The sequence below is a fragment of the Pygocentrus nattereri genome, chromosome 15 (genome assembly GCF_015220715.1).
Source record: "Pygocentrus nattereri isolate fPygNat1 chromosome 15, fPygNat1.pri, whole genome shotgun sequence".
NCBI classification, from domain to species: Eukaryota; Metazoa; Chordata; class Actinopteri; order Characiformes; family Serrasalmidae; genus Pygocentrus; species Pygocentrus nattereri.
In genome coordinates this window covers 12221752-12240673 of record NC_051225.1, presented here as the reverse complement: position 1 = coordinate 12240673, position 18922 = coordinate 12221752, and the positions used below count along the sequence as shown (strand labels likewise).

Sequence of the window (18922 nt, the reverse complement as noted above, 5' to 3'; positions counted from 1 at the left end):
ATCTACACATTTGAATCAAGTAAAATAGTGCATCACTTTCAGTGTGTGTGAGATTCTGTGCATGTGTGAGGAAATGTACACAGACTATTTTGGAGGTATACCTGTCTTTTAGGGGGTGGAGGTGGTGGGGTTTTCTTCTGGGGTTTTTTGAAGAGTGGAGTCTCTGTCATATCGAGTGATGCAGGCCTTGGAGGCCTCGCAACATTCGAGTCAGACTGAGATGATTAAGCCAGCAGCAGTTTCAGAGAACGAAAGCCAATAGGGTTAACAGAACAGCAGGAAAAAAGGAGAATTACTGGAAATAAGTCACTGGAGAAGGGAGTAAGGTATCACAGTTCACTAGAGCTATAACAAAGACAAAATGATTTTCCAGGACGAGTGCTGGAAACGATCACTTAAGTTTCTTCAGTTACTCTGAAAATGTGCAATGGTTCAGAGGTTTCGCAAGTGCTAGTAAGCCTGGTGGATCTTTACCTGCCTACGTAGAGTGCAACCTGGGTTGCTCTCTTCAAACTTTGCCAGTAGTTGAGAGGCCATGAACTTGACCTTGTTCTCCTTCAGCTCTTGACCTTCGGATGCTAAAGATCTTTGACTGGAGATGTTTGTTACCTGGCAAAGACAATCAAACAACAATAAATTGTATTATATACACAGAACACAGATTATGGGGGTTCCGGTTATGTCACCAGCCTAATGGCAGCCTAAGAAAGAGTCTCTCAACTAAAAGGGTAAGAAACTTCAAATTTACTACCAAGAAGTGGTCAGAATTACTATATGGAAAACGGAGCAGGCATGGCAACTAGGTTTAAGGGCAAAAAATGATCCAACAACCAGGAAAATGTGACGACAAATCTGACTTGTGGCAGCGCTTCATCAGCCAACACCACCAGTCATGATGGTGGACTTGTGGAGGAAACAGGAGAAGCAGTGAACTGTAAGGGTCAGCTCGAAGCCATTAAAGGAGTGATAGTGAAAGTTAACTCGAAGATAGATGACGCAAAAATGCAAAGAAAGAATACAAAGCACGGATGAGGTTCTGGCTGAGATGCTGAAACTTCAGATACAGCTTCAAGGTAGCCTAATGGACTCGGAGAGTCATTCAAGGTGTGAGAATGAGAGGATATATGGGGTTCCAGAAGGGTCTGAGGGGGATGCAGGCTCCATGATCACTTTTGTTGAAAACCTGCTTAGAGAGAATCTAGAAATACTGCCCACCACGGACATTCACATAGAGTGAGCGCACTGTGAATTGGTGTGCCTATAATAAGTTCCCCCCTAATATAAAGGCTTTAAAGTATGCCTACCTTTTTATTTCCTCTCCTCTCAATTAAAGAATGTTTCCCTTTTTGTAATGTAATGTAATGAGCTAATTTGAAGGGAAAGTTTCATGTTTTTGCTTGGTAAAACCACCCCTTTTCATTTTTTTCTTTCTTTCTTTTCCTCTTCTTCTATAATGATTATTCATATGGATGGTATTATCAAAATATGTTTACATAAGTAAAGCAAAGATTAGAAAAAGAGGATTGTGTGTATGTTTTTATGTGTACATATGTGTATACAGGTATATAAAAGCATACAAGCATTGAAAGTAAAACAGTTAGGATCATAATGGAACTGTCCTTAGATAGGCATAGTTGTAGAGCTAAATGATGTACTGTTAAAATTGTTTGATATAATGTGAATTTTGTATAATTTTGTTTTTCTATGCTCTTTTTGAAAGATAAAAAGAAAATTACAAAAAAACAACACAAGTTAGTCACATGTCCATGAAACAGAGGGTGCAAGGATAATAGTTGCAAGGATAAAATGCACCCTATAAAGCTTTTTTCATGAGGTATAAACTCACCTCTTCCAAATAACTGCATACTTTCCGTCTTCTTTTGTAAAAAGAGTCATTATCATCCACCTTTTTGTCATCCTGACAGATAAAAAGGAAGAACAAACACTGAGAAACAGTACTGCAACAACTTAAACGCACTATGCATATATAAAAGAGACAGAAAGAACTGTGATTCAAGGCCAAAGTAAACTTGGACAAAATGTGTTTGAAGTGAGATAAAACTCAAGCTGATTCATGGACAGCACCCCCTACCTTTGGTATCCGTTTTCGAGGCTGTGTTAAGCTGAGTGATCTATAAACAGGTTGGGAGGGTCTTGAGGAACATTCATCATTATTTTCATGTGTCTCTCTTCTTGAATCTGCAATAAAATATTTGGAAAATGAAAAGCCATGGTCACAGCATTTTTTAAATCAGATTTACAGAAATCTTACATGACAAAATGGAAAGACAATGCCAGACCCAGCACATCTGGTTTTCTCGAGAAATGCCCAGTAGAAGGTTATTTTTTCCTGGCACCTTTTACTGGAAATGCTTAAAGACACCATGCATGTATGTAATTAGCTTTATATACCACAAGACTGGCTACATCCAGGAAGCTGGTGTTACTGTAAAAGTATTCATGTCTTATAAGCTGGTAAAGGTAGAACAGACCTATCATGTCATCTTTCAGTGGTGTCACGCCCATATTAGGAACTGTAAGCTGGCTTTCATTTTCCAAAAATCAGTAAACGAAAATGTTCCAGAGCCAATACATTGTTCTGTATGGATGTTTCCTCCACACTTCACCAGATCATTTGAGTTTGTTAAGGTGAAATATAAATCATGTTAAAGCAAGAGAGAATGTATGGGGTCTAGAAGATTTTTGATTTCCATAGATGTGATGGTGGTGTTTTTCTGAAAAAAACATTAGCTTAGACCAGTATTTAAGGTCATTATGCTGAGTACAGAATGATGCACAACTTCACGCAGATGGCCTGTCAAGAATGCATCACAGGCTTTCCAATGTAGTATAGATAGTGTGCCCTCTCCATAGGTACTATATCACCTCTATCTTCAATGGAGTAAGCAGGGCTGAGGTCGATGTACATTCCTCTAATGCCAAACTGCATGACTGATGGAACTGTTTAATAAGTTTTTGTTCCAGTACAGTGCTACCAAGTGACATTTATTACTGTGCTTCCATTGATAGATGCTTCACAAAACTCCAGCCTCCTTAAAAAAGATATTCCTTAAGCAAACAATAAACAGATCGCGGGATAGAAAAAAATATTAAACAGGTTTGGGACTATCAGGTAGGTATGACAGCTTGTGACAATGGCAAGACATATCAACACGTGTCTCATGTTCCACCCATTGTGGGATGAAGGTCACAGCTTTAACTGCAACATGCTCTTCTGTTCGTGTATGTAAATTATAAGTTTCATAGAACACACTGCACTACAGAGCCATCACTGGTGAAAGTTGGGTGATACAGCAAAAACGTAACATCAAGACAGATTATCACAATAAACAGCATCACATAATATAATATGTCATATAATATTTATATTTTTGAAATTGGCAAGTGTGTTGGAATGGGCAAAATGCACCATCCATTATGAAATGAAAATCTAGTTTAAAAAATCTACAGTGAATTCCACATTTGCAATAAATTAAGTTATGGAATAACTGAGGTTTGGGGGGAAAGGACCACACCCAAAACTCCTCCCTCTCTACATTATTATATTCTTCTCTACATTTTGCCCTCTAAAATCTCTACTCTCCCTTTTGTTTCCTGTGACAAAAAATTCGCATTCCCACCACCCCCCATCTTTTCTCTCACCCCCCATCATCTCTTCTGCGACTGCTCTCCTTCAAGATTGAGAAAGCTGGGCCTCCCCTTTCGCGCAACAAGCCACCCCACAACTGCTGCCCAAGCTTCTCAGAGTTCTCTCCTCTGTTCAGTACTAAGTATTTAAGAAGTAACAGGTGGAAAAAAACAGACAATTTGTAAGACTATTTATAAAAGACGGTGATATCCACTCAGCTACTTGTTCTCCAGGGTATATTTTGGTTTGTCCTTCTGAATTTACATGACCAAATCGTAAGGCAAATTATTCAGTAAAATATAAATATAAAATGCATAAAATAAATGTAAATTTTAGTTTAGTTTATTTATTTTTTGGTAAATGGTTGGTAAGCAGTTTAAGCAGTTTCTGTACACCTTCTATTGTTGTGTACTGGTTCTCTATAAATGACTGAAATCTGTCCTTACAACTCATATGTATGTTGTGCTCTAGGAATTCAATACTCAGAAAAAGTGTATTGTGATGCTTTTTTCAGCACAATAACGATAACATGATATTATAATTCCCAAACCTAATTAGACATTTTGCTTACCTGAGGGTGGCAGAGGGGTTCCTCTGAAGAGCTCATAGAATTTAGAGAGGTAGGTCACCATGCTGTTCTTGTCTTGTTCCTGTTCTGATGCTATCTCTTTGCCTGTGGTAAATGGCTTGATGCCAAACTCCTTCTCAGCCACGTCAAACGCCAGCTGGGCATTCTTAGCAGCATCTTCCTCATTCAGTGAATCATAATCTCTACAGAATAGAGAGAGTATTAAAGTAAAAAAGTATACACTTTTTAAAATGTGTGCATTATTTAGATTTTTACATTGTAAACAAACTTTCAGAGTGGTTTGATGTGCAATGCTCCATTCTAGAGAAACTTGCTGTCTCAGATTCATTTACAGCGGTGGTGATACGTAAGTAAGTACAGAAAGACAAAATAGTTCCCTTATCTTGCCATTATCAATATCCATTTGGGGGAGTCAATTCTTAGATGCATCACGACGCGGATGTGAACCATTCTGAATCGATTCACAAATGTCAAAAATTAATTTTCGAAATTTTAGTTTATAACATAATATTGATGGAACGAAAAAGGCAGAACTTAGGAGCCACAACATTTTATGTCCATATATCTCAGCATGTGCTGATGTCCTAGTATAGGATAAGAAATATAAATGAAAGACTTACTTTGCTCTGCTTTAAGCTTTAGCTATAGCTGCTTTCCTCCCACCTCTGTTCAATTGTTTTACGAAGCTACAGCCAGCTTCTCATTCTCCAGCTTCTTGTTCTAATTTTCCCATTCCACCTTAAATTCTGACTGAGGCACCGAATGTAAATACGACAGCATTTAAGGTGAAAGAGAAGCTGACTTTGTAGTGTTTGATAATCTCTCTTTGAAGATTTAACGTTACAACTCCATTGCTTATCCAAATGTTAGTCTTAAATCTCTCTTTGCCTTTTCATTACCTACTAGCCAGGTAAGACTGTGCTGCTATGTGACCTGCAGTCTGCTCTACAGTTCTTAAAATAGGAAAAAAAAGATGCATCAAGATGCATCGATAATCGTTTTATAACGCATCGCAGCCTCTTAAATGTAATCAAAATCGAATCGTGCGGTGCCCCTAATATCAACATTACAAGACTGACTGGCCATTTCGGATACTAAATAAAAAGCCTATTGGTATGGTAGAGACTCCTGGTTCCTATTATCACCCATGTAAACAAGCCTATAAATTTCTCTTTCACATCAAACCACTCTCAATGATTTTGTTCACATCTTAATGATGAACTATACAGAATTTTTGAACAACCTGTGAAACTCCCATTTATAAGATGCAGGCATTTAACATTTCTCTACAAGCTTTTGGCACTATCAAAGCAGCTAAGAAACTACTTGATCTATAACAGCTCTGGAAAGGTTTTGACACATATGGCCCTTCAGTAAGTGAACTCTAGCCCACAGTTGCGCTGTCCAAACTGTCCTGAGCTCACTGCTATGTAAGAGAAGAAAGGCAGAATGTGAAAAGGCTGGTTTTGCAGAGGTCAAACCACTTTTCACATCTCCTGCACATGTTTGGATCTGCACAATTGCAAACTGTGTTGGAACAAGAGCTTATAAAGAGAAATGAGAGACATCCACAAAAACTGCCAACACACAGCAGGATTTATGGCCATGTCAGCATACAGACCATTTTAGGTAAATATTTGTTAAACGTTCACAGTTATATGCCACTTAAAATGTATTATGTGTCTGGTGACCTTGCAGATCCTCTGTAACATAAAACTACTATTTAAAAAGGAAACACTGCATTTGTCATTTTAATAGATTGTTATAATCTATAAGGTCATAAATAATCAATAATTAAATGTGATATAAAAGGGGCCTTGTGGTATATGAGGTTCCAATCTGTTTTGTATAATGTTAAAGTATAATATTTACTGCATATCACAGGGAAGTATCAGGGTCGCATTGGAGGTAAACTGAGGTATAAAAGGCAGAGATCATTTTGGCCTTAAACTCCAAGTTTATTATTCACCTATTACAGACTTATTATTTAGTAATCACTATAAATGCTTCTGTAACTATAATGAAATTAACATGTAAGTTACTAACAGTGTATACACACACACACACACACACACACACATATATATATATATATATATATATATATATATATATATATATATATATATGAAATAACTAACTTAGCAGAGTGATATAAAAACTCAAAAGCACACATGTAGGTTCATTGGTGGTTCTGGATAGTAGATAAAATAGCTATATTTGTGCTGTAGACATTGTGACCCCTGCTTCCAATCACCACCGCTGTAATTAAATCCAAGCTGGTACATTTCTTTACCATAAATCATATGAGTGGAGTGCTGAGGAAGACATTTCCTCTCCTGGCCCAAAGCATTTCTGTAATCACTCCATTCCAACTCCAGGTTTTATATTTTTCACTCCTTGCTCACACTTCAGCGAAACCCTTGTTACCCTCCATGTCCGCTTGATATGGCCCATTGATATGTATTTAATGCCCAGAATGTATTTACAAGACACTGTGCACTTCATTTCATGAATTCTATCATTTATGGCCATTATTAAACAAAAAAATTTAAAAAAAAAAAAAACAGAAAAACATTCTGTGCTACACAGGTTTTTTTTCAGAAAGTTTAGGGTTGAAGCCCAAACACAAGCCAGAAAACTACAAAAGCACAAGCTTTTAAGGCGATCTTCTTTATCACTGGTGCAACGAAACAGATGACACACAAATTGTGTGCAATATCTTTAGTGCTTTGTTGTGATCAGTGCCATGATGTGCCAGCTGTAGAGTCATTGCCGCATCACTCATGTCACACAGAGGAAGTCAGGGTGAAAAAAGCAGTGTCCGGCTCATGGAATAGAGCAATTGTGGAATGAAAGAAAACACTGTAGCTCCAGCTTTCTGAAAAGCCGCTTCACGCTAAAAGCAAAAATTCTATCGCTGTACTCCCGACTCTGCACTACTTACATGCTCTGCTCTACTATGGTGGAACAGTGGAATTCCTCTTTAAGGCAATTTCTATGATAAAAAGCTGTGCAATCTTACATGAGATGTGCTCTGAACCGGTGGATGAGAGCACAGAAAGCCAAGCCACTCCTCCATGATGAGCTCAAGTCAGTCACACTCACGCCCTTATAGCCCTCCGTCTGCTTCTGACACCAGGTCAGCAACCTGCTGGGTCTGATCTCAGACTCTATAACACAAACCCAAAAATGTCCACACACACACACACACACACACACACACACACACACGCACACACACACACACACACACAAAACAAGCTGTGAAGCTGTAGATTCACCATTAAGTGATAGAAGATAGGAAAGAGCAGAGACTAAATCCATTCCCTGTAACTAGTTTTGAGTTGTCTTATCTTTTTGCTTTATGAGCTCCTGCTATTTAAATTTGCCACCAATATTTTATTTCATGTTATTTTTAAGACTAAAGTTTTAGTCAAATTGTAGCAAAATCCTATATAATTTCAGTAAAAAAGCTAAAACTGATGTAGGTCATGCCTATGGGCACCAGTTGGGGTTGAACAAAAAAGATTTTGTTGTATGTTTGTTGAATTTTGTGTATGGATGGATATATTAGCATACAGTTTTGTAATTATACTGTATTGTGTCTATCTGGCTTCCATACAGTTCAAGTTCAGTTTTGGTTTGTAGCCTTTTGCCAGCCTAAAAGCTGTACAACACACTTTTAAAAAGCATTGTTTTGGGTTCAGCATAAGTGGAACTGAATAAATATACGAGATGAGACATATGATGTGGTTTTCCAACAGCATGAACAGACATTTCTGGCAGCTTTATGTACAGAGAGGCCACCAACTACGATGGGAGTTTTCTGAAAAAGCCTTCCTCCCAGTGTGGCTCCACTAGTAAAAACAATCCCACACATTAGAGAACCACACCCATAATGCTATTTTGGGAATGTTCTTGGCGTGAAAATAATCTGGGGAACAGAATGACTTGAACATTTAATTATGCCTGGAGATTTCTCTACATTCTTTTGCCAAACATGTGCCAGTTTGCATGCGACAACATCCAAACATGGAATGGGGCGCAAAGTAAAGAATGATTATGCTGACCTCGTCGTGCCAGGTTAACTGGGCGCCGTATAGTAGCAGCTCGCTCCAAAGAGCAGGACTTCAGCTCCCCACATATGTAGTAGTTACGGACCTGTGCAGAGCAGGTTTAAATGTTGAGAACGGGTGTAAATGGTGTGATGTTCAAGTATCAACTGTTAAAACAAAAGGTCATCTCACCTGGTGTGGTCTGACACAGTTGGAGTTAAGGTTTGGATAACGTGTTCCAGGATCTATGGTGTACTGATCAAAGTTCTTCGCAATATTTTCAGGTGTAGTTTGAGGTAGCAATCGGTAAAGACTCTCCCTGAAGAAGAAAGGCATGCCTCTGTGTAAGTGTGCTTACAATTACCTACCGTCCACTTTATTAGACACAACTACTTAGTTTGTATACTTTGAATGCGTATAATACGAGAAAATAGCTCATTGGTACCTGCATAGTTTAAGTCATCCTCTAGTCTTTAATCAGTTTTTGACCACATTACCACTTTTGACTTGCTGACTATCATAAACACAGTAGTGACACTGAGGTGTTTAAAAACCTAAGCAATGCTGCAGCATCTGATACAGCAAGTGTAACACCAACTTAAATTCCACTACCGTGTCAGTGTCACTACTGTGCTGAGAAAGGTCCAATCTGGTCATTGGTGGGCTCATGATGGTCCTATGGACAAGGTAGAGGCCTGCTGATAAATTGTGCAGAAACAGACGGGCTACAGTCAGTGAACCTATGAAGCTGCTAAAACGGCCACTGAAAACAGGTACATGGTGGATGTACTATGACTATGAAGGTACAATGTGGCATGCATATTTTCTTTCAACTGCCCCAACCTCTCTGCCAGCACTTCCAGTGGGTTTCTATCCTGTGACCAGCTCCTGATCATCCACACTGTGTCAAAAGCTGCCAGGAAGCCACGGGCACAGCCTGTACCCATAGGCCAAAAAGGCTATGGACACAAAGAAAAATACCAAAAAGTTAGACATCAAACTCATCAAATAATCAAACCTGATCACTTAAAGACAAAGTGCTCATACAGCAGGTTACATGATGTACATTTTTTGTGTCCAAGTCAATTATTTTCCTATAAAATACTAAATACAAGATACATATCACAATATTCTACAATACTTCTTTTATGTGGATATATTTTTAATTACTTCAATTAAAAGTCATTTTAATTATTCCATCTAACATCCAATCAAAATATAAAACCATTGAACTATTTTAAAATGTGATTTAGTAACAAAATATTCTAAGTAGATTTTGGCATAATTTTATGTTTGAAATAAATCATAACATGTAAAATTATTATACACACACACACACACACACATATGGGTGTCCAAGTACAAAGACTAATTTATACCCATTTACAGTAGTCATTAACGTGTGGTTGTGACATCTGAATGGTACAATTGATTCTCCTCTTTCATAATGAAAATATACCATTATTAAATATAAAAAAATCACGATTCTTGCACATCACATCCTTTTTAACAATTTTTTAATTTATTTTTTTCAATTTCAAATATTTAAGTTACCATTTTTAAATGTCTTATATGTCACTGACCCAGGTTCATCAACCCACCTCCAGCAGACTATCTCCCACCAGTGCCACCAGCAGTTGATGGCCAAACCTCTCTCTGACCAGTGCAGCATTCTCTGAGGCATACATGCATGTGAAGTCGAACATGGCTACATCTGGCTGATCAAGGTGATTCATGGCATAGTCCAGTGTGGGCAGCTGGTAATGGGTGGCGTAGTCAGCAGCCTCCCGAGCATAGCTTAGTAGAGCTTCTTGGTTCACATTTTCACTGCTCAGCAGAGCATCTGTGTCTATATAGTCCTGTTTCAGCCAGAACACACCACATTATCATGATGCTGTTATCACTTCAGGGGAAGCTGCTTTTTTAACATATTTTTTAAATCTTAAATGAAACTACAGAAGCAGTCAGATATCACTCAAAAACAGGAACTTTTCCTGGCATCACTCTTTCCAAAAGACTACGAGAAGGAACTGGTTTGCTCGATGAAGTGCAAATAGGAGACAGACTAGGTTGGACAATTTCTCTAAACTGACCACCCTTGAGTGAGTCAGGAGTGTCCGTCTAAACTGTGCATCAGTGGTGAGCTCTAAATTCCACAGAGCATGAGAGGGCTTATTTGTAAGTTAGCATGAGTGAGAATAAAAACAGAAACAGAGAGACTGAGATCGTAAGGTGGTGAAATATGTTGTCCTTAAAAATGTTTATGCCCTCTTTGCTATGTTTATAAGAGCGCATGCCCATAGTCTCTTACACTGGCAGGTTACAATAACAAAACAGTCACCATACACTATGCCACACCTTCCTTAAACCACTTCCTCTTGGCTGTTCAGCGAGCCAGAGCCACTACTCACATGAATGATGACTCCTTTATCCAGAAGGCTCTGCTTCTTAGCCGTCATGACGAAGTAGTGTGTGTTGTCTTTATAGTACACAATGTTCTCTAAATCAATGCCTGCGTCAGAGACACAACCGTTAGAAGATGTATCATTCAAAGGAGAATGGATGTCTCAGCTTTCAGAATAATAAATTATATGATTTGTGATGTCTATTGTAAATCATATAATCTGTTCTTTTGTATTATTTCCAATTGCACAGCAATGCTTCTGCTGGGGTGATCACTTATTTGAGAGAGGATTTACTAAGGAATTCAGCTGTAATAGAGGCTAGTAATAACAGGTACACAAACCTAATGTATTTGGACCTGTGCAAAAGGCTGGCAGGAAAGGCATAAATACCTTTGCATAAATAACAGTAAGAGAATAAATAACAGAGAGAACATCTTTCTCACAGTGATGTGAATGGAACGGGAGATGGAAAAATAAAAATTAATGCTAGCAGGTAAAAATACTGCTGGAAACCGGTGTCATCTTATAGAAACACTTTCAGCTGATATTGTCTTTTTTTTACTCTCACCTGTTTCCTGTTTGAGGTCCTGAAAGAACTTCTGGTTGAAGATGAAGGCCACACCACTGATCTCATCCACTTTGGCCTCTGCTGTTGTGTTTCTGTTGATGAAGTTAGCTGTGATGGCAATGGCCAGTTTCCCACGGAACTCTTTCCGTCGAAACCCTGAGAGACAGGACAGAGAGAAGTGGGGTTAATACTGGGGGACATGGCAGGAAAGAAGGCACTGAGGTCAAATTCTGCTTTGGGCGCTGGTTATAGAGCAAAAGAGTAGTAGAAAGACAGACAGAGACAAAGAGAAAGAGACTCTACAAGAAAACAACTAAGCAACCAAGAGACTGAGAGAGAGAGAGGGAGGGAGAGAGGGAGAGAGACACAGGGAGGAAGGGAGACAGGGAGAGAGAGAGAAAAAGGGAGATAGAGGGAGAGAGGGGAAATGAGGAAGAGAGACTGAGAGAGAAGGAGAGAGACATAGGGAGACAGGGAGAGAGAAGGAGAGGTGAGGGAGAGAGAGGGAATGAAGAAGGGAGACCAAGAGAGAGAGGGAGGGAGAAAGGGCAAGAGACATACGGCATGAGGGAGACAACGAGGGGAAGGGAGAGGGAGGGACACAGAGAGAGACAGAGAGAGAGGTAGAGAGAAAGACAGAGATAGAATGGAAGCTAGTGATGTGGCACTTTTTTCTTCCTGCCAGGCGGAGGCACACTAATCCAAGGGAAATCTGCTGCTGCCTAAATCACAGGCTGGTTATTTTAGGCTCAGACAAGCTTGGCTTCACCACAAAGGTACGAGTAGTTTCAAGCTATGAGACCTAAAGCAACACACTAAACAGATCTATCAGAACCTTTGGGATGGAAAACAGCATATTTTCTTCACTGCCTGACGAAAGAAATAGCCACAGAACAGACTGTTCAGTTCCATACAATTTCAGTATGCAGGACTTATTTTAATAGTGTGTGTTAAAGTGCGTGTCCTCATTACCTCGCAGGTCTGGGTCAGTAGATCAGTACAGCAAGGAGGACAAACAGTCTCTAGTCTCCTGTCCTGCAAAATAATGTATGAGGCTCTACAAAGTGCCTCTCAGGCCTGGCTGGCAGCTGATCACTGGCCACAGCTGTCCCATAACTGTCGTGTTAGTTCATAGAGACGTCACCTTGCCCACACACGCACCCCATCACAGTCTCCAAATGCAGCGGTGCTCCCCTCACACGACCGTGCACCCTTAGAGAAGGACATATTTAACTTCCACAAGCCCAGTTACTGCACAGGATGAACTGAAGAAGCATGTTTCCCCCCCTTAAAAAGTTACTCATAATTGTGCAATGAGCTAAAGGGCTCATCATTCAGAGAGGCCCAAGAATTACCTTATTTGGAATAAGCATCTGTTTGGAGATAGGTACAAAGATGACGGGTGTGGGGGGGAAAGAGTCCAACAGGCAAGCATCAACAGCTGAGTAGCGGCCAACAAGACTCAGCCCACGGCGCTATTTAGGAACGCACACTGATCCAGTGATTTCATGTGTAACCTCGCATTTGGCAAGGGCTTGATGACATCATTGGCTATCATTTTACAGAGTAGGACTTGATTTTATGGCTTTCTAGCATTCTCGGATGAAACAATCCAGTTGAAATGGCAAGGGCTTATGGCCAAGAGCAACAGCCAAGTTTCTCTCAGTCATAATCATTTAAGCTCTGCTGCTGATAAGGAGTGAATGGCAAGAGTGTGTCCTGAATTCTGTCTGAAGACTTTATTTTGTGAAGGCAGATCTTACAGATTGTTCTGGAGCTCATTTTTATGAAGTGCCGTAGCTTATTATGAATACATGGTCAACAAAAACATACTCAGATGCTGCTGAAAGGCCATGTGACAAGCTATTTGTGTTGCCATGCTACGGTATCATATTCTAAGCTGTTTTAGTTACTCTGGAACATTTTGCCTGTATTTATAGAGCAAAGATAATTATAGCCACTTGGTTACTGTGTAAATGCATGGGATGCACATGAGTGTTTGTAGTGTAGGACACGTTAATTTAAGAATTTTCACTGATTCACCAACCTTCGAGAGTGTTCCGTCTCCCATCAGCCCCAATCACTACATCAAAATCAAAGTTCGCCACAGGGTGATCTGCTGGTCGGATCTCCGCCCTCCAACCGGGCCCTGCAGGACATGAACACATTCTTTAGGGGTCCATAAAGCCTGCCCATAGTGCTGACCATAAACAGAGTTTAAAATGAAGGTTGATAAAAGCATGCATGTTCATCTGTACTAGGTCTGTAACAATTTTTACATTATATAACAACTGTTATTTTACAGTTGTGTGTAACAAACAGAATGTAAAATTGTATTCTGCAAAACGTCTGACTGGTGCTGTAACACCTTTAGATGACAGAGGTGGACAATTTTTATTTATCTGAGCTCACGTAGTCATTTTTCAGGAGCTACTGACACCTTAAAAAAGTTAAAAAAGCAAATGAACTAATTTTGCCACCTCAGATTTGTGCTTTCATAGCTGCATACAACTGAACAAAAATGAGAAACTGCAAAATATAAGAAGAATGTACTAGATTACAAAACCCTGCTTAGCACGTTACATAGTTACTAAATTATGTAAGACACATGAGGAGCAACATATTGAGTTCACCACATTAAATCACTGCGTTTTAACACATCAACACCACAAACTCAGTGCAAAACAGAGCCTCACTATAAAAAGACCTGAGGTTGACAGTGGTACGTGATACAACTGGACTGCACCACTGGAAACATGCATCTCTTCTCAAGGCCATGGAATAAGGTCACAGTAGCTGAAGGTTCTTAAATTAGAAAGCCCTCTTGTTTTTTATCAGTTCACTGACGTCTTCGTCAGAGAGAAAGAGGTATCTAATGTCCTTAGTGTGGGAGTCCAATCAACTGAGTCCCTAAGGAACAGTCTTATGTAGTGGAGCAGCTACTTAAAGGACCTGTTTACACATGAAAGCATAACCACATCTGGAAGCAAATTGCAAGTGGACCTGGGAGACATGTTTCTAACTACATTGATCTGCTCATAATCATCAGGTCTTAATTTAGCTGATGTAATAATCTCTCGTTCTTCTAAAAGGGAAAAACCCATTGCCATGTGTACTGAGTATGTGCACGCTCTTCTGCCATAAAATAATAACAGAACCTGGGAGGAGACCGCTGACTAAAAACAGAGAACTTTTCCATGGGCATTAAAAATGACATTAACAGCAGGGCTGCTGTTGGGTGGTTGTCATAGTGATGGTTTATGCAGTGAGCCAAAGAGGAAGTCCTCTGTTCAGTCCTACCATTGTCTTACAGATAAAAGTGAGGCAGAGGTGAGGGAGTTGTAGGTGCTAAGGGAAAACTGACAGCTCTCTGGACTCTCAAACTGAGCACACATGAAAACATTACAGATGTTAACTAAACCCAAACCATTCTTATGAGAAATTTCATGATTTTCTCTGTGATAAAAGTAGAAATAACAGCTACTGAGGTTAATTATAGTAGACGAATAGACAAACAAGTTTGGTAGGTTATCATATGAGAGCACACAGCATGATATCAGATGAATGGCTTTTTGAAGTGTCTGATTAGTCAGACAAGAAACTATTCATGTTTTATTGTGGTTTGGCCCTTGTAGAGACAGACTCACCCTCATTCTCCTGATCCTCTGGAGGCTCCAAGAGCTTTACGAACTCCACATTGATGTGGAACTCGACCCCTACAAGTAGAGCAATCTTGAGGAGCATGAGCTGGAGCTGCCGAATACCTGACAAACATACCCAGGACAAGAACCATTAGCCCCCACAAGCATGCTAACAGTGCATGGTAACGCACACAAAAACAAAACACATATGAGTGAACACAGGATTCATTCTTCTTTCGGGGACGTTGACCATCTTGTTTATGACACTTTGAACCTTGAATCTTAAACTCATCATTTATAATATGAACGGATACCAAGACATTCAAGGTAAACTTACTAAGAAAACAAACAATGAAATGAATGGTTAACAAAAGACTCAAACAGGGAAGTGAAGAGAATTACTTCCCCATAAAAACATGAACTTCTTTTGTATTATGAAATATAGTATGTTGAATATACTGCAGAGTACTCACTGATATGGTCTATGGCCCCTGCACAGAACTTCCCATAAAACTTTTTTGCCCCCAGGTTTCTGAGGTCATGGATGGTGAAGGGCCAGAGGTGGAGAACATTGTTCCTGGAAAATGTGTCTCTCTTCTCGATCACTACTGCTTTAGCCCCTAGTAAAGCCAGCTCAATAGCGGTCCGCAAACCACAAGGGCCTCCTCCAATTATCAGACACTGCAAATGTGAACAGCAAAAACTAAGGGACCGAGAGGGCAAGGAAATAACAATACAGCAATGCAGAAAAAATGTGTCTATGAACCACAGGCTGAAGTTTTTAATATAGATTTTCACACTTGAGGATATAAAACCTTGAAAAAGTAATGGTGGTGACCTACAAGGCTGCAATATCTTTAACTCCCCTTGAGAAGTGTTTTTGCGTTTTTACTGTATGGCTGTTAAAATTTTTTCTTGTTTGAATATCAAGTAGTTTATTTGATTTGGTGGCATTTGCAGAGGTCTGACCCACTTTTAGAAGAGCCTGTGCTACAGAGACCAAAATATTTAAAGACCAACTCTGAGGAAAGAGATTGTGGCTGTTTACCATACTGTGACACTATACCAGCCAAAAACGCCAGAGGCACATGTGCGATCACTTCCACTTTAAACTGTAATTACAGCCCTATCATATCAAAGTCATGCTTGGTGGATCAGCACCAGAAGAACCCATGAAGTCAGATTTTCAGGTTACAGAACATGTCTGAGAATGCATGCTGTGGTGATGACTTCATTCCCCCTGGTGCAGGGATGAAAGACCAAAGGGGGTTTATTGCACATCTCATCTTTTTACTAACCTAGTCTTTAGTCATTCAACAGACCCTGCCAGTGAAGCCTGTTTCTCTTAGCCATGCAAATCCAGATGTTCTGGTCCAGTTTGATGTTTTTTTCTTTTTGATGCTTTCATTTCCTCCCTTTCCTTGAAATTACACACATATTATCAGGATATGGTTAACTGAACCCAAGCAAAAGTAACACTGCTACAGCGATGCAAACATATTTGTACAGTGCTCCACACTTCCTGTCAAATTGTATGAATGGCCCCAGAGCAGCAGGGATTCAAGGGCACATTAATTTGAATCAGTACTGTATCACAACATTGTGCTTCAGTCCCTGAAGACCAATGGATCTTATCATGTTTGTGTAGGTCAGAGTGCCTGTTCTGTCTGTCCCCAGCTCTGTCCACAGTGGCTTCTTATGGAGCCAAAGGTTCGAGCTGCCCAAACTCTCCTAAAATTGGCTTGCAAACTGACAAATCAAAATGTGTGCCCTCTCAAAAGCAAGGGACAGTGAAAGGGACTAAATGTGAGAGAAAGGAGAATGATAAGCAGACAAAGAAAGACAAAGAAAAAGACAGAGACAGAAAGATAGAGAAGGTAAGGGCAGAAACAGAGGGGATTAGAAATAGCAAGAAAAAACTGCAAAAGGAGCTTAGGGAAGAGCCCACTACAGTTATGGTTCCAGGTTGCAGGCACAGGTGGGCCAGAGGCTCTGCCTGCATGGACCTGTCTCGGCTCCTCTCTGCATAAACAGTGATGAAAGCTAAAGCACCCTTCTACCAAAAACACAGACTGGGGCAAAGAGCAGCCCAGGTATGCTTTCTCTCACATGGCTGTACACTCAAACTGAAACACTCAAAATTAACGGAATATATCTTTATATAAAGCTTCACAACAAATCACTGCCATCATTTATTTAATCTACCTTTTGTACCTGTTACCATGACAGCAGACCTGGCAAGGATGCTAGCTAGCTAGTTCACTGGTGTTTGTCTAGAGAATCTCTCAAAATAAGTTAAATGAAACATTAATATTTGGTCAAAACCATTAAAAACACAAATTAAGTTAATGTGCATCACTATTTCATTGCAGTTGCACTGTATAACAAAGGATGGAAGGAGGCTGTAAAAACAAAAAAAGCCATTTCATGTCCACCATGCCAGCTGAATGATGCGTTTCCTGTTAATATTGCACAGACCACTGCAGTCCTGTGTCATACTGTAGTCCTCGTTATGCCCATATCAGAATCTCCAGGTCTAAGCCTCATTTCTCTATGGCCAGAATGAATAGGGTTTTCAAAAAGTTGCCCACTATCGCCCCGGGTTTAAAAAAATGTTCAGAACCTGATAGGCACTGTCCTGTGAACGTTTTTCTCCTTATTACCAATGGATCCTCTGAATTATGAGGTTTATATGAGGTAATATTGCTACATGCGAGCTAAAGCTACTGCACATAAATTTGATGTCACTATGCTATACGAAACTGTGCTATCTTATCGAAACGTTCTACTGTAGTGCATATTTACGTATATAGTCATAAATAAAAGCTCTAGGTGGGATATTTTGGTAGCCTAAAACTCCTTATACTACCCATGTTAAAACTACGAGGCTGAATGGTCCTTCTTTTTTCGCAGCTTCTTGTTTAAATGTTCCCGTTCCACCTTAAATGGAACAAAAAGCTTGCGAATGTCCTGAGAAAATGCCCTGAGTAAAATGTTACTGGCATTAAAATAATAATCAGGATATCCTGAGAGCCTCCATCAGTTTATCAGTGGTAAGCAGTGATATTAAGCTGAGTCTATAAATGGATGAGTGCAGCGACGTTTGCAGATCTTTTCAAATGCAAGCTAAAAGGAGAGATCTATCATGTCTCAGTGAGCATCAGATGACGAACAGAGAACTGCAGGAAAACCTGGTGACTTTGTTCTGACTTCTCTCTGCCCTCAGTCTCAACATGGAAATGTACACTGCCAAAACCCGCTCAAGGAGGCTGCCAGTCTAATAACGGGAATTCAGTGCGCAGTAGCTTTAGCTCACATGTAGCAATATTTATATTACAATACTTTAACAACTACGTAAATCGGAGGATCAAGTGATATTCAAGAGAAGAATGTTCACAGGACAAATTGTATCGTGTTCTAAACATCTTCACATTTACGAACATTTGAATAGATTTAGTGGAAAAATCTAACAGGTCTTATACAATTCAATTAAATCAGTTTGGAATTTATCCAAATTGGGTTGCTTCTAATGAATATTAATAAGCATACTTATTAATTGTTTTTTAAATAAGTTTTATGCTAAATGTTTGCTCAATGTTTATGATGGCCATAAATCTTTCTTTTTGTGTGTGTGTGTGTGTAGCCTGCGTTAGCTAAAACACACAGAGTAAATACAATTCTTTTCTCTTTTGTATTGCCTCAGAGTCGCGGCTGTGTGAAATGTCTAATGAAAAGTTCTATCAATCAGAGCTGATACTATCAAAGAGAGAGCTCTATTGTTTTGGCTCATCTTCTCTCAGGCTCTGAACTCAGCAGGGAGAGCGAGCGGAGGTGTGGTGTTTCCTTTTTTAATCAGTGCCGATCTCTTTCCTAAGCTGTTTTTCAAGTACTGATCTAGTATTGGTTTAGGGGTTCTCCATCTACTAATTAAGATGGATTGGGGAACTGTGAGATCACTGTAGATTATGAGGGAGAAGTACAGAAATTCAGTTTAATCCTCTATGCTCTCATA

General features: G+C 39.6%; 1 protein-coding gene across 20 annotated transcripts in view; it reads right to left on the bottom strand.

Moving 5' to 3' along the window:
- Nucleotides 1–18922, bottom strand: part of mical2a (microtubule associated monooxygenase, calponin and LIM domain containing 2a) — a 60226-nt gene that overhangs the window by 20457 nt on the left and 20847 nt on the right. For 18 of the 20 annotated variants that reach the window (XM_017707242.1, XM_017707243.1, XM_017707244.1 and 15 more), the window contains exons 3-17: nt 15384–15591; nt 14917–15033; nt 13317–13418; nt 11270–11425; nt 10708–10808; nt 9898–10155; nt 9140–9255; nt 8489–8615; nt 8312–8402; nt 7264–7411; nt 4221–4420; nt 2093–2199; nt 1847–1918; nt 475–609; nt 102–215 (exon numbers count right to left, since the gene is read on the bottom strand). In XM_017707242.1, coding sequence (XP_017562731.1) covers nt 102–215; nt 475–609; nt 1847–1918; nt 2093–2199; nt 4221–4420; nt 7264–7411; nt 8312–8402; nt 8489–8615; nt 9140–9255; nt 9898–10155; nt 10708–10808; nt 11270–11425; nt 13317–13418; nt 14917–15033; nt 15384–15591 — 2052 coding nt within the window. The remainder of the gene's footprint in view (nt 1–101; nt 216–474; nt 610–1846; nt 1919–2092; nt 2200–4220; nt 4421–7263; nt 7412–8311; nt 8403–8488; nt 8616–9139; nt 9256–9897; nt 10156–10707; nt 10809–11269; nt 11426–13316; nt 13419–14916; nt 15034–15383; nt 15592–18922) is intronic. The other 2 variants (XM_037545372.1, XM_037545377.1) reach the window with 1 other exon arrangement.